This window comes from Bidens hawaiensis, unplaced genomic scaffold (assembly GCF_021521415.1).
Source record: "Bidens hawaiensis isolate Kalapana, Puna unplaced genomic scaffold, B.hawaiensis_p1.1 tig00015556_1, whole genome shotgun sequence".
In the NCBI taxonomy this organism is placed as follows: domain Eukaryota; kingdom Viridiplantae; phylum Streptophyta; class Magnoliopsida; order Asterales; family Asteraceae; genus Bidens; species Bidens hawaiensis.
Window position 1 is genome coordinate 107,602 of NW_027492394.1, and position 21,224 is coordinate 128,825.

Consider the following 21,224-nt stretch of genomic DNA (forward strand, 5'->3'; position numbering starts at 1 on the left):
ATCGGTGGTGCTTAATAGCGGCGGTGGGTTATGATACTATGATAGAGTTAATAATGGTGGAAGCGGCGATGGAGTTTAGGATGGAGCAATGGCAGTGAGATGGAAGTGGGATGAAGCACAATCACAAATGGTTTGAGTGAGAACAATCGAAAATTTAAAGGGGTGGGTTTCTCATTGGAAGGATGCAAATATATAAATGCCCCTATTACGTTAAATTAGTAACAGAATATGTCGACACTGTTATAGGGATGGACGCAAGCTGGTCCAACCCACCAAACATAGAGGCTCAAAATGCTCATTTTGGAAATGAGGGATGCACGTGGTTCCCACTTGTAAACAAGGACGCGAACTACAACTTACTCTATATAAAACTTTTATATAATATCATTAAATTGTTTTAAGATAAAAATATGTATCCTTTTGTTTTTTTTTGGTCATACCACATTTTTTACACGCATTTGTTAATACGGGTGGTAGGTATGAATGACATTGTTGGGCATGTAAAAGAACTGAACGAGTATGAACATAACCACAACTATGGTACAAACAAACAGATTAGCGTAAGCTTGATCTTTCGAATTAACTGTGTTTACAGCTAGTTTTGATTTGGTTAAAAATTAATGTATGTATATGCAACAAAAAAATATCATTTGCTACATAATGAATTTTGGTGATGGGCTTTTGGAGCACACAGATCTGGTGACTGGTGTTGGGGTGGTGGGCCTGGGCTTTGCCATTCTTGTACATTAACAACGCTTTCTCACCTGAATAATTGGGTTACAGATACGTAAACTAGAACACTGTTGAAGTGTTGATTAAGTTGTTTATTGTTATTGAAAATTAAATGACTAAAATTTGGGATTTCAAATACGAATTTGTGATCCAAATTTCCCTTAAAAAAGAAAACGATTTTGTGAATATGTTCAACACACGTGCTAAGGATTTTCATTAAAAAAAAAATTAATAGTAATATTTTAAACCATTGTGATTTTGTTTCTATATATATATATTTTAATTATGCACTTAAGAATTGTATTTCAGTTTCTCCTCTTTTGCCTTTTATCATTTGAAAATTCTAATTACAAACAGAAAAAAAGTACCATGACTAACTTTTAAATAAGTTTTACCCAATTGTAAAATAAAGTGGTAAAGTATATTTTTTCATTTCCATGACTTCCTTTAATAATTAAACTCAAAACAAAACATTTAAGAAATTCATCCGGAACTCTTAAGTATCATCTACACAGCTACATTAATAATTTAATATTGTATTGTATTAATAAGAACTAGTGGAATTATCGATGCAGCTGGAGTCTGGTTTCGGTCGGCATCGGTTCGTTTCCTTACACCATAAATACGGTACTTACACTCAGCATAGCAACCAAAAGAAAAAACCAAAGAACTATAGTTGTGAAATGTTCAAATGAATATCAACACGTGTTTCACGTCGATTGAAAAACCATATAAACAAATAAAATTATGATATGTCCAAAAGGATAACGACACATGCTCTATATCTATCGAAAACCATAAAAGTGGATACACGTACCCATGTTGGTATCGGTTAGATTCTTTACAAAAAAGTTTTATAATAAAAATTGGAAGTATCTTGTTCAACATGGTTCCCCTTCAAAGTCAAAGTTATTGAAGAAGCTAATTAGGCAAGTTAAAGATTTTACTTGCCCTCCTGTTTAGAATTAAAGTCAGCAAACAACTTGGATGTGGACAAAGTAAACTGATACCCACAAACTGACCTTCATAGAACTTTCCCATTGATATATCTTTCACATACACATATTAATATATAGACAATTAGACACACTAAAAGCAGTGACGGATCCAGAAAATATTCTCACAGAGGTCGGGAATTTTTATGGTCGGTACTAATACAATTGTCGGGTTTAATCGGGTCGGATCGAGTCGGGTCATATATATAAAAAAATGATTACCAAACAAAATAGATAACAAATATATTAAAGTTGTTCTCTACGAGTTTTCATTTTTTTGAAATCTAACCATTACATCATCTACTTTAACATTGACAAACAAGTCTTTTTCAATATAACAAATACAACTGTCACTTAAAATTTTCATCACCCGTTCGATTACGCAAATCAGACTTCACATACTTCATCGCCGAAAAGGATCTTTCAACGGTTGCGGTTGCAACGGTTAATACGAGAGCTAACTTTAATAAACGATACACCAATGCAAAAGAATGGTGTTTCTTTGTTTGAACCATCAGTTGAACAAGACTTGCTGAACCATTCAAGTTTTTAAATCGTTTATCTCCTTTCAAATTATCGATGTATGTCGCGAGTTCAACCGGGAGTCTTATTTTATCACTTTCATCAAAATCATATGGGGTCAATTCGACTAATCGTAAAATTTTTGGAATTGAAAATGCCCGAAAATTATCACAATGAGTCAAACAACTCAACAAAACAAGTAAGTCGGATGTAACCTCGTTAAAACGGTCCCCAAACTCTTGGATTTGCAAATCTAGAACCGCATTGAAGCAATCATACTCATAATAGTGGCGTTTTTTCATGTTTGTTTTTTTTCTTGGCGTTAGTATGTTAATGTAGTCATCATCGATCGAAAGGACGAAGTGAGGCAGCAGAGGCGGTCAAAAAATAAATTTTAGAAGTTAGAACTGAATTTTGGGCTAAAAATTGAGTAGGGTTTGAATTGGGTTTGGGGCTTAAAAGTTGGATTAGATATTGAACTAATGGACTTGTTAATATTAAAGTCAAATTTAATAGAAAAATTGTTTATATAACGTTTATATAATTATATTTATAAAATTGCCATTGTATTTTTTGTTAGGGTTAGTCTCAAAATCTCATGGGGGTCGTCTTAAAATTATACAGGGTACGGCTTCAAAGTTTCATAGGGGTCGGTACCAAAATTTTACAGGGTCTGTCTGGAATTTTTCGGTATATTAACGCTAAATTTTTTTTCACAGGGGATGGGGGACACCCCTCCCTTGTAAGTGGCTACGCCCATGACTAAAAGGATTAAATGATGACAAGGGTGAGACTGTGATAAACTTCCAGTAAATGCGTCAAATAAGACGCACAAACATAAGGTAGCGAAGGCATGGTGGCCGACACGTTGTTGTATGGTTTAGACGCAATGTTACCGGAGAAGTGATGCAGTTAGACAAAACGTATATATGGTTCCCCATGTACTAGTTAATCAATGTTTCGAAATTTGAAGACGGTTATTGAAAAAAAAAACTTATGTTAATACTATACCCAACTTAAAAAGGAAAAAAAAAACTTATGTTTGGTGGTATATTTTGAAAAAACAAAAAATAAATAATTATAAAGTATACAAAAGTTATTTATGTTTAAAAAATGTTACATCTAGATAAAAAGTCAACAATCATAGTTATTATTTTTCCTTGACCCGTTGGCGATCTGCTAGCAAGGCCATCCCGTAGCAAGTTTTGGTGTGTGACCGTAAAGGGATCACACATAGCACCTGAATTCTCAAGATGGCCATGTATGCTAGTGCTTCTTGACAAATTTTTTAGCCGATAATCCGTTGGTTAACTTTTCATTGGCAAAAGGTTGTTTTTCCGGAAGTGTAACATTTTAATATATTATTAAAACAAAAAGGCAACATATATTTTTTTTCCAAATCTACATACACTGTTATTCATCGTTGTTGTGATGTATTTTTAACTAAATAAAATGTGAAAGCTTTTTAGATACAGTCTTCCCATGCATGATTCTGGAAAAATGATGATTTCATAAAGTCCATGGAAGATTCTCATTTGTCAGTCTGTACATGCTGCAAAACATTATTTATATATTCATTAATATTTTTAAAATGATCTTTATAAGAAAATACCAAGAAAATCTTGGTTCTACGTTACTTTGCGTAACCGGTTCTAAGGAGACTTTTTGGTCATTAAAAGCATCAAGGTCAAGTATTCTTTTTAAATCCAACTGTACCAATCACAAATTAAATAAATCATTTTTCATCACCTTACTAAATTAAGAAATATGACATATATGTTAAGAAGGTGAAAAATCCTAAAAATGTCCAATTTAACCTTCCACTAAAATCATAAAAATGTTAATGGAAGTCAAAATCATCAAAATGCTATAAAATTATCGGTCTGTCCGTTTTATAAATCCTAGTCGCTTGAATTCTAAGCCAATAAAATCAAGCCACGTGTCAGCTATTCTTTCAGTCCGACCAATTTTAAATGCATCAAACCATTTTTATAAGAATCTGACAGTTTTTAGAAAAATGTTGAAAGCATAATTAACTTCATGACACAAATATCAAAGACGGCAACAAGTAACAATGATGGTGGTTGCGGCTATGCACTATGGTCACCACGAGTAGAGGCAAATTTGGCGAAATCTAACAACTTCCGGCGAATCTTAAACTGGAAAAACACCCACAATTTACACTCCACCACCCACTCTGCATTATAAAAAACAAATTATCATATTTTAACATTCTCAGACCCTATCACTCGTACTTTTAATGATCATCGATTTTCAAAGGGTTACAGGCTTGCGGGGCCCTCTTGACAGAATGGCGCCTCTAGGTTGATCGATGTATGTTCTAACTTTCTAAACGTGCTACTCAAGTAAAATCAGAGAAGTGAAGTTTGTTCAAATTGGCCGTACATATGATATTTAGTCTTAGTAATAGTAATACCGCGTGATTTATTTGATTAAGATTGGTTTGAATAACAATTATGGTATATAATGCAAGTAGGTTCGATGATGATTGGTGAAGTTCGTACGTATGAAGGTTCGATGCACCATGGTTTTTGATATCGTGGCTTGACCACATCCATATTTTATAAGGTTGCTTGGTCCTTCTAGACTGCTTTGTTTTTCAATAATAACGGTCATAGTCTCCTAACTCACTTATACATATTTAGTCCTTTTATTATAATCAGTTTGAGGATTAATTGGCTTTTACAATTTTGTTTTCTATTTTGAACCAAACTCCACCTTTTCATTTCTATCAAAACGTTTAAGCTTTAAGTTTTTGTTTGAGTATGGTTGTAAAATTCGCGCCTAGGTTCCGAGTACTCAACGAGTAATCTCCGCCTAGGCTGAGTTCTCGGTGAGCCATCCATGAGTGCTCTCCAACTAAGGCCGAGTGCTCTTAACTCCTCAGTCGGCTGCCTATGATCTGCCTAGCAACTCTTGCAACCTTGGTTTTGAGGGTAAAATTTTAATCTATGAATTTTAGGTTAAAGAACAAGCCTCTATTAAACAGAAAATTTGAAATGAATGTTAGACATATAACACTTTCTTCCAACCACGATGCATCTATCCGAGTCATGCCGCTCTTGAGATACTCGATACTATAATGCTAAAAGTTCGAATTAAGTTGTGCCTAAACAAGGTCGAGCACAAGATTGAGTCAAAACTGAAGCTCGTTTTATAAAAGAGCAAAAGCCCGACCTCGAATAGGTTGGCAAGGCTAACCAAACTCATTATTTATATAAATACAATAAATATAACTTTTTTAAATACTTAATAAATATTATTACGTACATATAAAATAAAGAAAAAACAACCAAATAATATATGTTTTCATATATATATAACACTCTAATTATAACTATCATTATAAATTTACGATAATATCTTTACGCTTATATAAAATAAACAAATAGTTATTTAATAGAAAAGTATGTTAGCGGAGTCTCGGGCTTAACTAAAACTTAAAATACCGTTAATGGGCAGAACTTGATCTATAATTAGACATAGAGTTTGAAACAAGTTGAGCTTAAACTTAATTTCTTTTAAGTTACATGAGTTACGATTTAGGCTTAATTATAGCTACGGTCTTGTTTACGCCACCACTGTCTCCAACGATTTAAAATAATGGGCCGAAACTATAAAAAACGGTAATTAAAAGGTGAAAACTGGAAACCGAGGGATTGTTGAAGGAAAATATCGCAATTGACTTTACGAAGACCCTCGAGTCCTCCAAAAGGTGGTCCTCGACCCATTCCTATATAAACCAAACACCAAACATAATTATATATTCATCCACTTCCATCATCTTTTTGTTTATTTTGATCATATTTTGCACCTTTTTTTCATCAACGGTTCGTTTAATATTTCTACATAACTCGTGTTCAATCGATCGATAGAATAATCAATGTCTAAATCAAGAAGTGGAAACCCCGTTAAAGTGGTGATAATCAACACCGAGTATGTTGAGACCGATGCTATGAGCTTTAAGTCCGTGGTTCAACATCTAACCGGAAAAGATTCACCCAACCCCGCCATTTCTTTAAACAATATTAAGCTACCACGTGATGGCGGTAATGTTGGCGGAGCCGGTGATTATGTTGGTGGTGCCTGTGGTGGCGGTGGTGATGGTATGAGTTCACCTATGTTGAAAAAAGGGATGTCATTTAGAGACCTTGATAAGTTGTTACTAGAGCTGCCTACCATAGATGAAATGTATCAATTTTGTGTTGATTAAAATTTTTAATTAGTTAGATCACATATTTGTATATCCATGCATGTATTTCATTTTTTATAAAATGTTTTCTTTTTATTGTAAATTTTGATAATATATCTATAAAAAATTCTCATTAGATTAATGTTGTATTAAAAAATAATGTATCTGAACATGACATTAACTTCTGGTACTTCATTATTCTTCAAATCTGAATTTTATCGATCTATACTTCTCAGTTTGCTCATTTTACTTTAAATTACAAACAATATACACTTAGAGAAAGAATATTATCATCAATTAATGAGAACAGGATAAAAATTTACAGGTGATGATAGAACATGTTGCAAATATGGGGATTATATATATATTGAAGTTTAATCTATAATTATGGATACATATTTAGTTTCTAACCTAAAGCTAAATGCACTAGGTGCATTTCAAAAACTTTTTCATAAACATTTTTTAGTTGACATTGTTTTTTAATGATGTTTTTTCCATAAAAAGGAATATCATGCATGCTAGGTTGAACTTCCGGTTAACACTATTTTGGTTATTTAATTAATGCAATCCAATAAAGTTAGAAGGGAGAAAAAAATAAGTGACTAAAACACTGTTTTGGTAAATATTTTTAAACCAATAGAATAATATATTAATTATTTTATTTTTAAAAATCTATTAGGCCCAATTTCAAGATATCATAGGTCTAGTTTCTTTGGGCTTAAAATACCTGATTAGCAAAACCAAAAAAACTGAATCCAAAATCGAATAAATAACCAAACAGTTTTGAAAAAAATAAATAAATAAACTTTGATTTTCGGTTCGATTTTAGCGCAAAACCACAACACAGACACCTAAAAAAGATAGCATTACATAGAATATTTTTATAAATAAAATCTCAACAATCTCATTTATATTATTTGAAATGTTACTTCAACTCTTCAAGAAGTATTTATTAAGAAAAAATAAAATTCATATTAATCTCTCATGAAACTTTTTAATAAAATTTAGACAGAATTACAAATTTTGTCCTTTAAAAATAGCCAAAAACCGGTTCGTGTCCTTTTCTAAGTTTCCTTGCAGGCGGTGTACTTTAAACTTTTTTTTCCTACAAGTTTTGTCCTTTACGCTAACTGGGTTAGAAAAAGTCAGTTAAATGCCCTCACGTGAGACGCATGTGAGGGCATTTTTGTCTTTTTGCCTACCCTTCTTCTTCTTCTTCTTCTGTATCTATTAACACATTGATATAAACTCTCTCTCTCTCCTCTCTCTCCCTCTCCCCCTGTTACACTCCGGCAGCCACCGCCATCTTCACTCTCTCTCACACTTCTTTCTCTCTCTCTGGCCACCACCAGGTCCACCGCCATCACAGCATCCGGCGACCACCCACACCACCGGACATTCAATCTCCATCTCTATTCTCTCTCTACTCTAGCTGCAACCTCCATAACCATGGCCGGATTGATGAAACTGGCCGCTGGAAAACACACACCTATATCACCTACCTTGTTCATCCACCCATCCCCACCATTGCTCCACATCATCTTCATCATCGTCATCCAATCTATCACCACCACAACATCGACCACCATCTAAAGGATTTCATCAACCAAAAAAAATCGATGAATCTGTGAGCTTTGGTCTAGGTCGCTACCGCCGCGGCTTGTTGCCGACTGCCACCACTACCCACCACCTACCGCCGCCACCATCACCTTCAATCTCACCCACAAAATCAAACCATCATCATCCCAATCCAAATTCATTTCAATTCAATCGAAAACCCTAAAAATGATCGGTTCCGATCACCACAAACAACAACCCTCAATCTACAACCGATCTTACACCATCAATTCAACCTCAGCCATCGATTACCCACTAAAACCCTCACCTAATTCCACCCTTAATCGCTCCGAATCCGTCAAGAAACCCTCCGATTCAATTTCAACCTGAAACCTGTTTTGACCTGGAAAAAAGAAAGAAAGAAGAAAACCCTAAAATCACAACCGTCTTGTAACCGCAACAATCGAAATCAGAACCACAATCGGACTACTGCCACCGTCACACCGCCGCCTAGGGTTTCCCAAAGATACCCGGCAACAGTAGATCAGATGGAAAATAGGCGATAATAGCCAGGCAAGATAACAGTGGTGGCTAGAGGTGCAAGATGACGGTACGGGGGACAAATACAGTTGTAACCCGGCATCAGTAGAATCGAAATCGATTAGGGTTTGTATGTTAAAACCATGCGATAGTAGAACCGGCGATGGTGGAGGCATCGATTAAGGTGATGGAGAAGAAGAGTGGGAGGTATGGTGATGAAATGTGTGTGTGTGTTAATAGATACAGAAGAAGAAGAAGAAGAAGAAGAAGAAGAAGAAGAAGGGTAGGCAAAAAGACAAAAATGCCCTCACATGCGTCTCACGTGAGGGCATTTAACTGACTTTTTCTAACCCAGTTAGCGTAAAGGACATAACGTGTAGAAAAAAAAAGTTTAAAGGACACCGCCTGCAAGGAAAGGACACGAACCGTAATTTGGCTTTTTTTAAAGGACAAAATTTGTAATTGGGTCTAAAATTTATTTCCTAAAAGTAAAAGGAGTTACAGTCATGATTCACCAAACGTACAGAATTATTCATTCTATTAATCAAAATCAGGTACAAGTCTATCTTAAACTTTGTTTATAATAAAAAACCGGAAATGGAGGAAGATGGAACAAAAGATGGAAGAATCAAGCAATTGTGTGGAGAAAGCAAAGGTTGCCTGCAACACACGCATCTAAAGAGGGCGCGTGGGCAATTTAAACCCTTTTGATTCTTTACCTGGCTTCTTAATCTTCATTTTCTTCTACTTAAATTTAACTACGTCAATGGTGGTAAAAGAATATCAATGATCATGGTGAGAATGGCCAAGGATGATGGTACTGAAGTGGTTGTCTTATTATAACTTTAGTATAAATAGAAATAACAATAATATAGATAACATTTTTGTATAACACATTAGTTTTTTGGGTACCAAATTCACAAAGATTACTAAAAACAATATGACATGATGAGGCAGGTGGGTGTTAAACATTACTAAAAACAACACGACATGATGTTGACAATGACATAATGGTCATTTGATATTTCATAATGAAAAATATATTTGTGTGACAATTTTTGAATACGAAAACCAATTAATAGTAACTAATCAAATATGTTTTGTAACTGCAAGGACTCGTTATGTAAGTATTTTTTGATCTGAACAGTCGGATCGTCCTAAACTTTTGTTTACATATTTTAGAGATTTGTTATTTTTTAAAAGACAACTCACACACACGCTATTATTACAACCTTTTTATTAGTTACAATAAATGACAATCTTTTAAAAAGATAGTTTTATTCAACTTCATGATACTGCTAGACCACGTACTCTTTGGTGTTTCTAAAGATATATGTTTTTTTAAGGCATTCTAAAGATATGTAGTGGTGGCCGGTTGGCACTTCCCCACTCAATTAAATATAAATCCACCCACAAACGATTAGCGCCAGTAAAGGAAAATCATTTATGGTTGTGAGAATGTTTTCAATGGTCACGGCAGCTGTCGCCTTTTTCTAACTTTAGTAGCCGTAACAGTAATAACGTACTCAACAACACCACTACTTTAACACAACACATTATCTTTTCATACCCGAAATACAAGCATACGTTACTCAAACCAACCGACACGATAAAGCATACGTTACATAATAACGTAACGTACTTTAACACCCGACGGTTAAAATACACTAGCATAACCTTTATCTCTTTAGTAACGTAAACCAATCCTTTCCATACCCGAAATACAAGCACACGTTACTCAAACCAACTGACACGATAAAGCATACGTTACATATTAACATAACCATACTTTAACACCCTACAGTTAAAGTACACTAGCATAACCTTTATCTCTTTAGTAACGTAAACCAATCATTTTCATACCCATAATGCAAGCAAACGTCACTCAAACCAACCGACACGATAAAGCACACGTTACATAATAACATAACCTTACTTTAACACCCTACGGTTAAAGTACACTAGGATAACCTTTATCTCTTTAGTAACGTAAACCAATCATATTTATACCCATAATGCAAGCATACATAACTCAAACCAACCGATACAATAAAGCATACGCTACATATCAACATAACCACACTTTAACACCCTACGGTTAAAGTACACTAGCACAACCTTTATCGCTTTAGTAACGTTTAGTTAACTGGTTCCGAGTCTTACCACCCGGAAACACCTACTCAAACCAACACATGCGCGTATATATAAGTATATATATATAACTAAAGAAAGTTCTGATCATGTCTCGATCTTCATACCCTAAACCCCCTTATAATTATATCTATAATAATAATATCCACCACACCTAAACACAAACACACACTTTTCGTTTCTTTATAAGCTTCAATCAAGAACTTGAATTGTTTGTTTTGATTTTGTTGTAAATGTTGGATTTTGAAATTAGGGTTTTGTAAATTGGGGGGTTTTGGATTAATGGGTAATAAGTTGGGTAGAAGAAGACAAGTGGTGGATGAAAAGTATACAAGGCCTCAAGGGTTGTATCAACACAAAGATGTAGATCATAAGAAGCTTCGGAAGCTTATTCTTGATTCAAAGCTTGCACCTTGTTATCCTGGAGATGATGATTGCAGTTGTGATCTTGAAGAATGCCCTATTTGCTTCTTGGTTTGTGCTTTTTTTGTTTTAATTTCATTGGTTAATAATGATTGTTAGTTATTAAATTAGTTGATAGTTAGTTAATTACTGTTGATTTAGGTATGCAGTTTCTTTAATTTTGTGGTTTTTGATAAGGTTTTATTAATTTGTGACTTTTTCAGTATTATCCGAGTTTGAATAGATCAAGGTGTTGCACGAAAGGCATCTGCACGGGTAAATATTATTTATCGCGCGTTTGATTTTGTTTGCGAATGGTATGATTGTATGTTAACTTATTATTTGTTGTTCAATCAGAATGCTTTTTGCAGATGAAGACGCCGAATTCTACACGCCCTACGCAGTATCCTTTTGTTTTGTGATTTGGGAACAATGGAAATGATATGTTTATGTTATCTTGTTAATGTTTTCTTGACAATATTAAGATGTCCGTTTTGTAAAACTTTGAACTATGCGGTTGAGTATAGAGGTGTGAAGAGTAAAGAGGAAAAGGGTCGGGAGCAAATTGTAAGCGCTAAACTCGTGCAAAATGGTTAATTTATACTTGTTTTGTACTTTATTTTAATATATGATTTTGGGTTTATTTTAGGAAGAACAAAGGGTGATAGAAGCAAAAATAAGAATGAGACAGCAAGAAATTCAAGATGAAGAGGAAAGAATGGTAAAAAGGCAAGAGATGAGTTCTTCAAGCAGGGTTATTGACCCGAGTGATGTTGAATGTTTTTCTGGAGCAGGTATAATGTTAATCATTTTGTAGTATAAATTTGTGTTTTGTTAAAATTTTGCGATTTATTATGTTTCAGTGTAGTAAATAAGTTTTTATGTATGCAGCAGCAGCATCTCCTGAAAGTGAGGACATTGATTCTGTTCCAAATCCCTCGATAATCACACATTTGAACAGGTGTGTGAATTTTTGTTTATATCTGTTTATGTTAAAATTGTGTGTTTGAATTTTAGAATATATTTGAGCTGTTTTATTCTCTCTTTTCCATGATATATGTTGTGTCCATACTCTGAAAATCGGTGTTAAAACCTGATACACATATTTCACCTATAATAAGACCTGGAAAAACGGGCCCAGGGTCAGGTCGGGTTATGGGTAAAAATGGGTCGATTTGAAAAATTGTATCAAATGGCCAAGTTATCAAAGATATAACAGATATTATGTCTCAATCATCGACATCAATAAGAAATTATGACTTGAGATCGTTATGGAATTAAACTGAAACTCAAGTACAAATGACAATATTAGGTGCTGCAAATGTAGCAGATTGTATGATCAAGTGCTACAAAATAATGGGTGACAATAAAAAATCAAGTTCATGAGAATTTTTTTTTTCCTCAGTTATATGAAAGTATGGAATATAATGATAGCATGTTTCTCATGAACTTGATTATCTATTGTTATGCATTACCTTGTAACATTTAAATATATACCCGTTACAGTTTGCAGCACTTGATTTGGCCAATTGTTTTTGTTGTGGATGACTTTGATGTTGATGATTGAGACATGATCTTTGCTATTCTTTTAATACTTTAACATTTGATACCTTTATCATCAAGTCGACCAGTTTTGAACTGAACCTATTCTGACCCGAAAAACGTTACCCGACCCGCTCGTTTTACCAAGTCTGGCATATTGCAATCAAAAGAAAAAAATGGTCTATTTTCTAAGTTAAGCGGTTTTCAGACACGATGGTAGGACAAAAGTCAAAATAGTCAAAGGCTTAATAATATTTATGGGATGTCATATGTGTGGTGTGAATGCAGAGATGATGAGTTTGATCTTGATCCTGAAAACATAATGCTCATGGAAGCAATCTGGTTGTCTTTTCAGGTACTAAAAGACTTCACTTTTAACAAATTTTTGATTATTTACATTCACGCGTACATTTTATACTACTTAACATATATTCGTTTTAAGATCTTAGTTGTGTTAAATCGTTCATCATTATTGGTGATTATACAGGAGAATAGCAAGCACAAGCAAAAGCACAAACACAAACAAAAGCAAAAATACAATAACCCTAACTATGGCAATTCGGCCCAATTAGCGAAATACGCAACTGAAGTTCGCGTGTTAGCATCCATGGCCCCACAAGCCTCATCCTCAGCTTCATCCTCATCACCTTCCGGTGGACTTGCATGCGCCATAGCCGCCCTAGCTGAACGCCAGCAAACGGGAGATGAATCATCAACTAATTACTACAACGACACTGTAAATCCATCAACACACAACTTGCATCATGACCATAAACAAACACAGTTATTATCACTTGATAATTCAGAAGAGTCGGCTGAAACCGGATACGGGTATGATAACAATTTGAGGACAGTAAATGATGATGATAATGATAACGATGATGATTATGTAAACGGATGTCAATATGGTCAACAATATGAGGTGGAAAGCGGTTACGTTGGTACCGGGAGCATAGTTCCCGAGAGCTTTGAAGAGCAGATGATGCTAGCCATGGCGGTTTCTCTGGCAGAGGCTCAAGGTAGGTCTAGTACACCCGAGATCACGTGGGCTTAGTTTGTTTTTAAGGTGTGTGTTGGTATACATGTAAAACAGAAAAAAGATAAGTGTAGATTCTTGGGTAGAGCTTTGAATCATGAAAGCATATAGACATATAATCCCTGTTTCAGGTTTAAATTCTTGTATGATTGTTGTTAACGAGGGGGATTCAGATTTGTGTTTGAAAAGTGCAGATAATCATCATATTAAGTTTAGTTATTGTAGCTTTTGACTTGGTTATCTATATGGATTCAAATATAGTGAAACTTTTGCAATGAATTTAAATTGTTGCTAAATATCTGGTTTACATTATGCAAGGAGATTATTAGACATGTGTTTATAACTACCCAATCCCTTCTTTTGTTGTTTAAATTGGAACCAGCTCTATCTTGATGTCGGAAATGGTGAGGTCATCGCACCCGACCCTTGGCACCAATGCCACAACCGCATACTCGTCTCCTTCTGTGTTTGTATCCTCCAGCAACTCTGTTAGTCCGAACCGTGCTGCACTCGACATTAACATTTTGTTCATCCCACTATGCGGAATCTGTGCAAAACCACCTGCGTATTCTGGATCACACGGCGTCACAACTTCACCTTCGTTAACCTTATCATTCACAAACACATCAAACTTCACATACTTCTCACCATCAAATATTATCCTATTTATCAACAAAACCTCATTTGCTTTCGCCTTTTCGTCTTCACTCCTGTTCACAGCTGGCCGCTTAACCTGCACCTTCAGAACAGCGTCTAGAGTCACGGGGAACTTCAGTTGGTCGACTGTTTTCACATCTGCGGTCGAGATTGATGCCACTTGTGAGTTTTTACTTCGTTTGGCGGGCCGGCTCTTGAGCCATGGCCCGCCCGTCTCTTCGAGGTACTTGTACTTGAGATTTTCCATCTTGATGCAGTCTTTGTTATAAACGCCTACAAGTTCTTCATTCTCGTCATAGAAAACATATGATGCGTTTAACCAATCCGGATCTGTCGGTTCCGTGTGTCCTTTAATACCCAAATTTTTCCATAACGTCCACATACGGTCGACATTCGAGTGGTGCGCGTAGAACAATGGATCATACCCGGACGAGTATAAGTTACCCATGTCCTCAAAGTTAGCCTGAGTCGGGTCACCGACCCATCTATGCATCGCGATATGACACCCGGATTCCACGGACCCGACCGACTTATCACCATTCGCCACCGGCGCATCCTCAGCTACATATTTGCCCCCGAAGAAGCTCGTCGTATCCGCACCATTTCTGACCAAATCGCGGTATATGGTACTCAAATTGCACGCGATCTGTATCTCACGCGTGGTGTCGCGTTCCCCGCCACCAAAGTCTAAATCCACGGTTTGTGGCGGGAGATGACGCGCATCGCGGTAAGTATCAAACAACGAGTTTGGCGGACCAGTTTTGTTGTCAAGAAAGATCTCGGGAATCGTCATTCCCGCGGGGTTGTCCCAGTTCCAGTAAGGTAACGCGAAAGTGGGATCGTTAATCAACTTTCCGAGTATTCTTTCGTAGAAGTAAAGGTACCAACGATGGTAGGGGAAGAAGAGCCACGAGTTGTGAATCTGGATATCAATATCCGGGAACCCGTTATCGACTTGTGTATAGCCTCCATTGCAATAGGCGCAATGGATTTTGGCTTGTTGGAGGAAACTATGCGGGTGGTCTTCGGGTAAATCCCGCATAGCTTGGATGGCTTTTTTATACTTCTCAACTTGTTCTTTGGACCCGCTATGCGCGGGCCATCTAACCCGGACAGTTTTCTCGTTTGGAAACACGAACGATTTAATCGGTTTTTTAGTACTAGGAGGGCAGCATTTTCGTGTTCTCACCGCGTTTTCTATATCCTTGATGCCAGAATTTGCTTCCTTGCAGCTTGATGTGATGTCTGGAGTTGTTATGGGATCGGCTAATGCCGCGGGCAAGTTGGTCGCGGTGTAGAGGCCGCCGAGCCCGACGAGTAGGTTTCTTCGGTCTATGTTGGGAAGTATTAGTTTGGGGTGGTTATGGTTATGGTTATGGTTATTATCTGGTGAATTGTTGCATGTTATTATGGACCGGTGGGTTTGGTTAGTGCGAGTCTTGATGGTCAAGGTTCGGTTTGAGATGAATGGTGTGTTGGTTAACTTTGTTGTTGGTTTGGAAGTTAAGGGTGAGGTAGTTGGAAGAGTTGAGGAAGACATTATTATTGGTTGTTTAAGGAATAGGGGTGTTTGTTAATTAGGTTCTATTTATAACAAGAAGATCCTGTTTTAGGAAGATAATTTTGAACATGTTTCCTTTTATAAATTTCTGTTTAATATTGTTAAAGAATAAAATATATGCTTTCATCCGAGTCAACTAGAGTGACCCTGGCTTATTAATTTATTATTATTATTAAAGACATTTTTGTATAAATTGGATGTGGCTCAATGGTAGAGCACTCACTTTACTAGTAGGAGGTATGGGGTTCAAACTCTACTATCACCAATTTATATGAGAGATATGAGGGATGACCCTGACTTGCCAGGGTTCGAGTCCTGATATCACCTGGTTTTACCGGCTCCTCGCTGTCGTGCCATTTTACAGGCGTGGGGGTCGGGTTTTATCCAGTGAATCCCTCAATAGGTGGACCGCTAGAGGCTCCGTCCGTCCGGACTAGTGGCCGGCTCGGGCTACCTTTAGCCAATGGGGGTTGCATACGAAGTACCCGGCGTTTCTTAGTTGTCGTTCAAAAAAAATAAAGACAGTTTTGTGTTTAGGTAGTTTTGTCGCTTTGTGTTTATTATGTATCAATTTTTCAACCCACTGATGATAAATGTGGTTTAATTTTAAAATGATGATTATGGATACGATCCCCACTTATAATAGTTGGTAAATAATAATATATTTGACTGCTAAAAATAATCTATCAATTTTTTTCTGCCACAAATCCATGTAAATGAAATCCGAGTTCAGCGGATAGTACGGACTGATTAACGACATGATATTTAACGACGAAATTGAATGTTAATAATAGTGGATATTTATATATACATATGGAGTACTTTTGATCCATTATGGATGCTCTAACTCTTAAGTAATTACGAAAATTTTACCACGTCAACATTGATCATCTAAGGGGGTGTTTGTTTTTTCTTCAAACATCTTCAAGGGAGCTTATGTCTGCAGGCGCGCAGACGTCACCCTTGAAGACTGTTTTTTTTTTTTTTAAACAGATCTGAACACATCTTATTTCCTCTTAAAAAATAAGACACAGATCTCTTTCTTATAACATCTTCACAAAACCCTACTCACTCTTCTCCTCCGACCAGGTACGCACACAACATCAGGCGCTCCTCCTCCGATCATTTTTCCGGTGACCAGGTACCTCCCTCTTCTCCTCCGACCAGGTACCTCCCTCTTCTCCTCCGACCAGCCCCTCCCATGGTGTTGATTGAAAAACAAAACCCTAAACTAGGGGGGGTCGGGTTTAGGTATAATATTAGAATTGATCTCGAAAGATCGTTATTACGTTTTATGCCAGCTGCAGTTCACTCAATTAACCCTTCTATACACCATCGTTTCAAGTAATTAATAGTGTTTCAGGATATAAGAACCCTAAAATCTGGTGACCTCCCTCTTCTCCTCCGACCAGCCCCTCCCATACTGAAGTCGTTAAGCTGGTTGGATGAAGCTAAAACTCGTTGTAAAGCAGCTCTTGTGGAACGAGGTATAACCTCTTATTACTTTATTAATTATTATTATTATTATTATTATTATTATTATTATCATTCAAGTGAAGTCAATCAATAATTATGAGTTTATTAGGTAAGGCGGCCGAACGGACTGCTGAGGAGCTTGAGCAGACTGCTGAAGCGGTTGGATACGGTGCTGTTAAGTAAGTTTATCATGCTTTTATTATTATTTTTACCATGGTTATTGTGCTCATGCTATTAGCACCAACACATTTATTACTGCAACAAGTTATATTGTTTTGACTATTTGTGTTCTTAACAGGTATGCAGACCTGAAGAATAACAGATCGACCAGTTACACGTTCAATTTTGATCAGATGCTTAATGACAAGGTGCTTTTATTAATTTGAAACCGTGACACCGTTATTGTTTCTTACCTGCACATATTTTTTTGATACATAGGGTAATACTGCAGTATATCTGCTGTATGCACACGCTCGAATATGTTCGATTATCAGAAAATCCGGTAAAGACATAGAGGAGTTGAAAAGGGAAGAGTTATTTATTTATTTAATTTTGAGTTGAAATAAAATATCGACATGTTTGTGACAGGAGGGGCAAATATTATTACATACAGACGATGAACGCAAGCTGGGATTACATTTGCTCCGGTTTGCTGAGGTAAGAAATGAACCAAAATCAAGCATTTTTGTCTATAATTTGAAGTACCGGTCAAACATCTTATTTTAATTTGTTTTAAAGGCGGTCGAAGATGCTTGCACAAATTTGTTACCAAACGTCTTGTGTGAATATCTATATGATTTATCCGAGAAGTTTACAAGTTTCTACTCAGAGTGCAAGGTATACTTTCCGAGAAATTGTTTATTTTATAGAATCTTGTTTATTTATTATATAAGGGAGTTGTCGTTACTTTTGGATATCGGGCAGGTTGTCGGGTCTGCTGAGGAGACGAGCCGATTATTATTGTGTGAGGCAACTGCAGTGGTGATGAGGAAATGCTTTCATCTTTTGGGCATTACCCCTGTCTACAAAATCTAATACACATTTGAAGTTGTGTGAATAATGTTTTGAATAGTAACTTTAATGCTTGATATATATTATAATTCTAGTTTGATCAGCAGTCTCCAGTTAAATATGTGCTCGTGGCTTAAGTCACGAGAAGCGTATGAGGCGAACACCTCAGTCTGTCTAAGGTCTGATCTGAACCGTCTAAAGACAGGCTTAGTTTAGTCCGATACTTGCTTTTAACCAACCTTTGTTGACCACTGACCAGCCCCATGACTTCTTTTGGCGTGATCGCTAGACGCTAGTCCTACTTCTTCACCAAAAAAGACAAAAATATAACCAGTGACAAGATCCATTACAAACACATTCTCTCTTTATTGTTAAGACTGATTTACTAGAATGAATCAAGGGGCTCGCAACTCACTGGAAACCGATTAATTCTTCGTTGCTTGAAAAGTGATTCTTGAGCTAGACCACCTGTTTTTCCAACTACTTGTTTTGTGGGTTTCTCGTGAAAGTTACGAGTTTGAGTATCGCTGCTCCTCTATATCGGTCTAGTTATATAGAGGAGCAGCGATACTCGAATTCGTGAGGTCAGTTTTAACTTTTAAGAGATGTGGTTTTCGATAATCATCACCGCAAATGTTTTTTTCTTTCTGGATACATATAATAATAATAGTTATTTAGCTTGCAGACAGTATCAGCTTATAAAAACAAACAGTCTTATATTTTCAGCTTGCAGATCTTCAGACCACATCTTCAGTTGCAGACATGAAAACAGATGAAATCAGCTTGCAGACAGTTTATGTCTGCAAAAACAAACAGCACCTAAGTTGATTTACTTACAGTATGAAGATTTAATTGAATGTCCATAATATTTTCTACGTTTTCGCCATGCTAGAAAAGAATATCTTACCTACTTCAAATTATTTGATTTATTCTTTAGTTACTTGTAATTTTGTAGCTATACTAGTATTGTACATTAATTGAATCATACCAACTACACTAACAAGTTGATAGAATAGTTGAATAAAAAGGATTTTAATTGCTCATAATGAAAGTGACACATTATGTCATCAATTAGGACATGACTACATGATTTATTTTCAACTTTTTTGCTTAGCAGCCTGATCATTCAACGTTGAATTTTCAAAATAAACATGAGTAATTCTTACAAAATTTTTCCACCATCTCTCATATTAAATATATTTTTTTTCTAATTAATAGTTTCATATTTTATTCTCTTTTTTATTTGATATGTTGTTTTCTCTTTTTTATAATTATTTCATGGTTTAAAGAATTTAAAACCAGCATAAATATATTGTTTAGTTTTATATAAATCTATCGTATTAGTTATTAATATTAAGCTTTTATAATTAATGAATTTTCATGTTGATTTAGATAAAACAATTAATTTCAAATTTCGAAGAAAGAAATTTTCACTTAATGTTTGTTTTGCAATGAAAATTAATAAAAGGTAAGGTCAATCGCTTTAGATGGTTTTTTTGTTTTTAAAACAACCTGTTTTAACATATAGTCGGTTATGTGTTCCATTATCTAGAGTTGAAACCAAAAATAAAGTGAAACTACTAATTTTAATATGAAGGATAAAGTTATAAATTAAATTTAAAATATTGTATACAAAGAAATATTTAGAGATTTATTAATTTTCATATTGTGACTGCGTAATTTATTCTACCATATATTATATTCTTTATATGTTGAACATATTTTTTTGTATTTCACATCGTGTTATTATTTAAATAAATTTATTTATTTTAACCCGTGTTCTACACGGGTACCTAACCTAGTAGTTGAATAAAAAGGATTTTAATTGCTCATAATGAAAGTGACACATTATGTCATCAATTAGGACATGACTACATGATTTATTTATATTATTTTCAACTTTTTTGCTTAGCAGCCTGATCATTCAACGTTGAATTTTCAAAATAAACTGGAATTAAATTCCGGATATAAATATTCTACATTTTCTTAATACTCACATTGTGTTTTTATATCTTTGGCCATATCCACCTAACCACATAAACGTTAAATTCTACGTGTAATATGACTGAAAATGATTTTTTACAGAAATTAACAAAAAAATATATACACTTATTCGGTTTTGTTACACGGTAGTAACTAGTAAGCATATCGGGCATCAGACTAACTTAAATCTGTAGCTATATACACAACAAATTTTGTCTAACTAGTAATTCGAACCCCCGCGTTGCGGGGTTTGGGAAAACATAGCCGAAGCTCAGATCATGGTGATCAAGAGTCAAACGAATCAAATTTGATCATCATTGCCTTGAAAAATTCAAAAGATTTCAATGTCGGTTGTTTTAACAAATGAAAAGAATAATATATAACAAAACTATAAAAAAAACATGAAATGCTGATTATATTAGTTATGGCTTATCTTTCCGAACGTCATCATAGTCTAGATAGAGAATTTAAACGAAAAATAACACAAAGTAACAGCCACCACGGCTACGAAAAGATTATTAATCTTTTAAGTAGCAAATCTGTACATACTGTCATAGTATTCATGTCATGTTTCAATTTGTAAAAAATGTCATAAGCACTATTTATCAAAGAACACAAAAATGACCATAGCTTGGTGTGGTTTTAAGACCATCTCCAATGGCGAAGAAAATTAAAGCCCTTACATGCCATTGATGATGTGGATTGATGATATGGATGAGAGAGAAATGAGAGAAAGTGAAGAAAGCCCTTAGCTAAGGGCTGAAAAAGAGAGAAGAAAGTGATGTTTTTGAGTGGGTACGAGGGACCCACATGATAATGGTCTCTTGCAAACGAGGAGTTTTGATA

General features: G+C 35.4%; 3 protein-coding genes and 1 pseudogene across 3 annotated transcripts; 3 read left to right on the forward strand and 1 right to left on the reverse strand.

Moving 5' to 3' along the window:
- The first annotated feature begins 6,153 nt into the window (after positions 1–6,153).
- On the forward strand, positions 6,154–6,483 carry LOC143549386 (VQ motif-containing protein 1-like). Its single transcript, XM_077040286.1, has one exon. The coding sequence runs from the start codon at positions 6,154–6,156 to the stop codon at positions 6,481–6,483; it is 330 nt and encodes a 109-aa protein (XP_076896401.1).
- A 4,444-nt stretch (positions 6,484–10,927) lies between these two features.
- On the forward strand, positions 10,928–13,872 carry LOC143549410 (E3 ubiquitin-protein ligase DA2L-like). The gene is made up of 8 exons (XM_077040307.1): positions 10,928–11,184; positions 11,337–11,388; positions 11,470–11,515; positions 11,598–11,679; positions 11,762–11,906; positions 12,004–12,073; positions 12,943–13,009; positions 13,142–13,872. Exons 1-8 carry the CDS (start codon positions 10,993–10,995, stop codon positions 13,706–13,708), a joined length of 1,221 nt encoding a protein of 406 aa, XP_076896422.1. The 5' UTR covers positions 10,928–10,992; the 3' UTR covers positions 13,709–13,872.
- Positions 13,873–13,963: 91 nt separating this feature from the next.
- Positions 13,964–15,907, reverse strand: LOC143549392 (polyphenol oxidase I, chloroplastic pseudogene; annotated as a pseudogene).
- Positions 15,908–16,371: 464 nt separating this feature from the next.
- On the forward strand, positions 16,372–18,419 carry LOC143549387 (arginine--tRNA ligase, chloroplastic/mitochondrial-like). Its single transcript, XM_077040287.1, is given in 7 exon segments — positions 16,372–16,389; positions 17,272–17,395; positions 17,494–17,563; positions 17,683–17,752; positions 17,823–18,041; positions 18,123–18,221; positions 18,309–18,419. Coding segments are annotated over 7 exon segments (711 nt in total).
- The last annotated feature ends 2,805 nt before the right edge of the window (positions 18,420–21,224 follow it).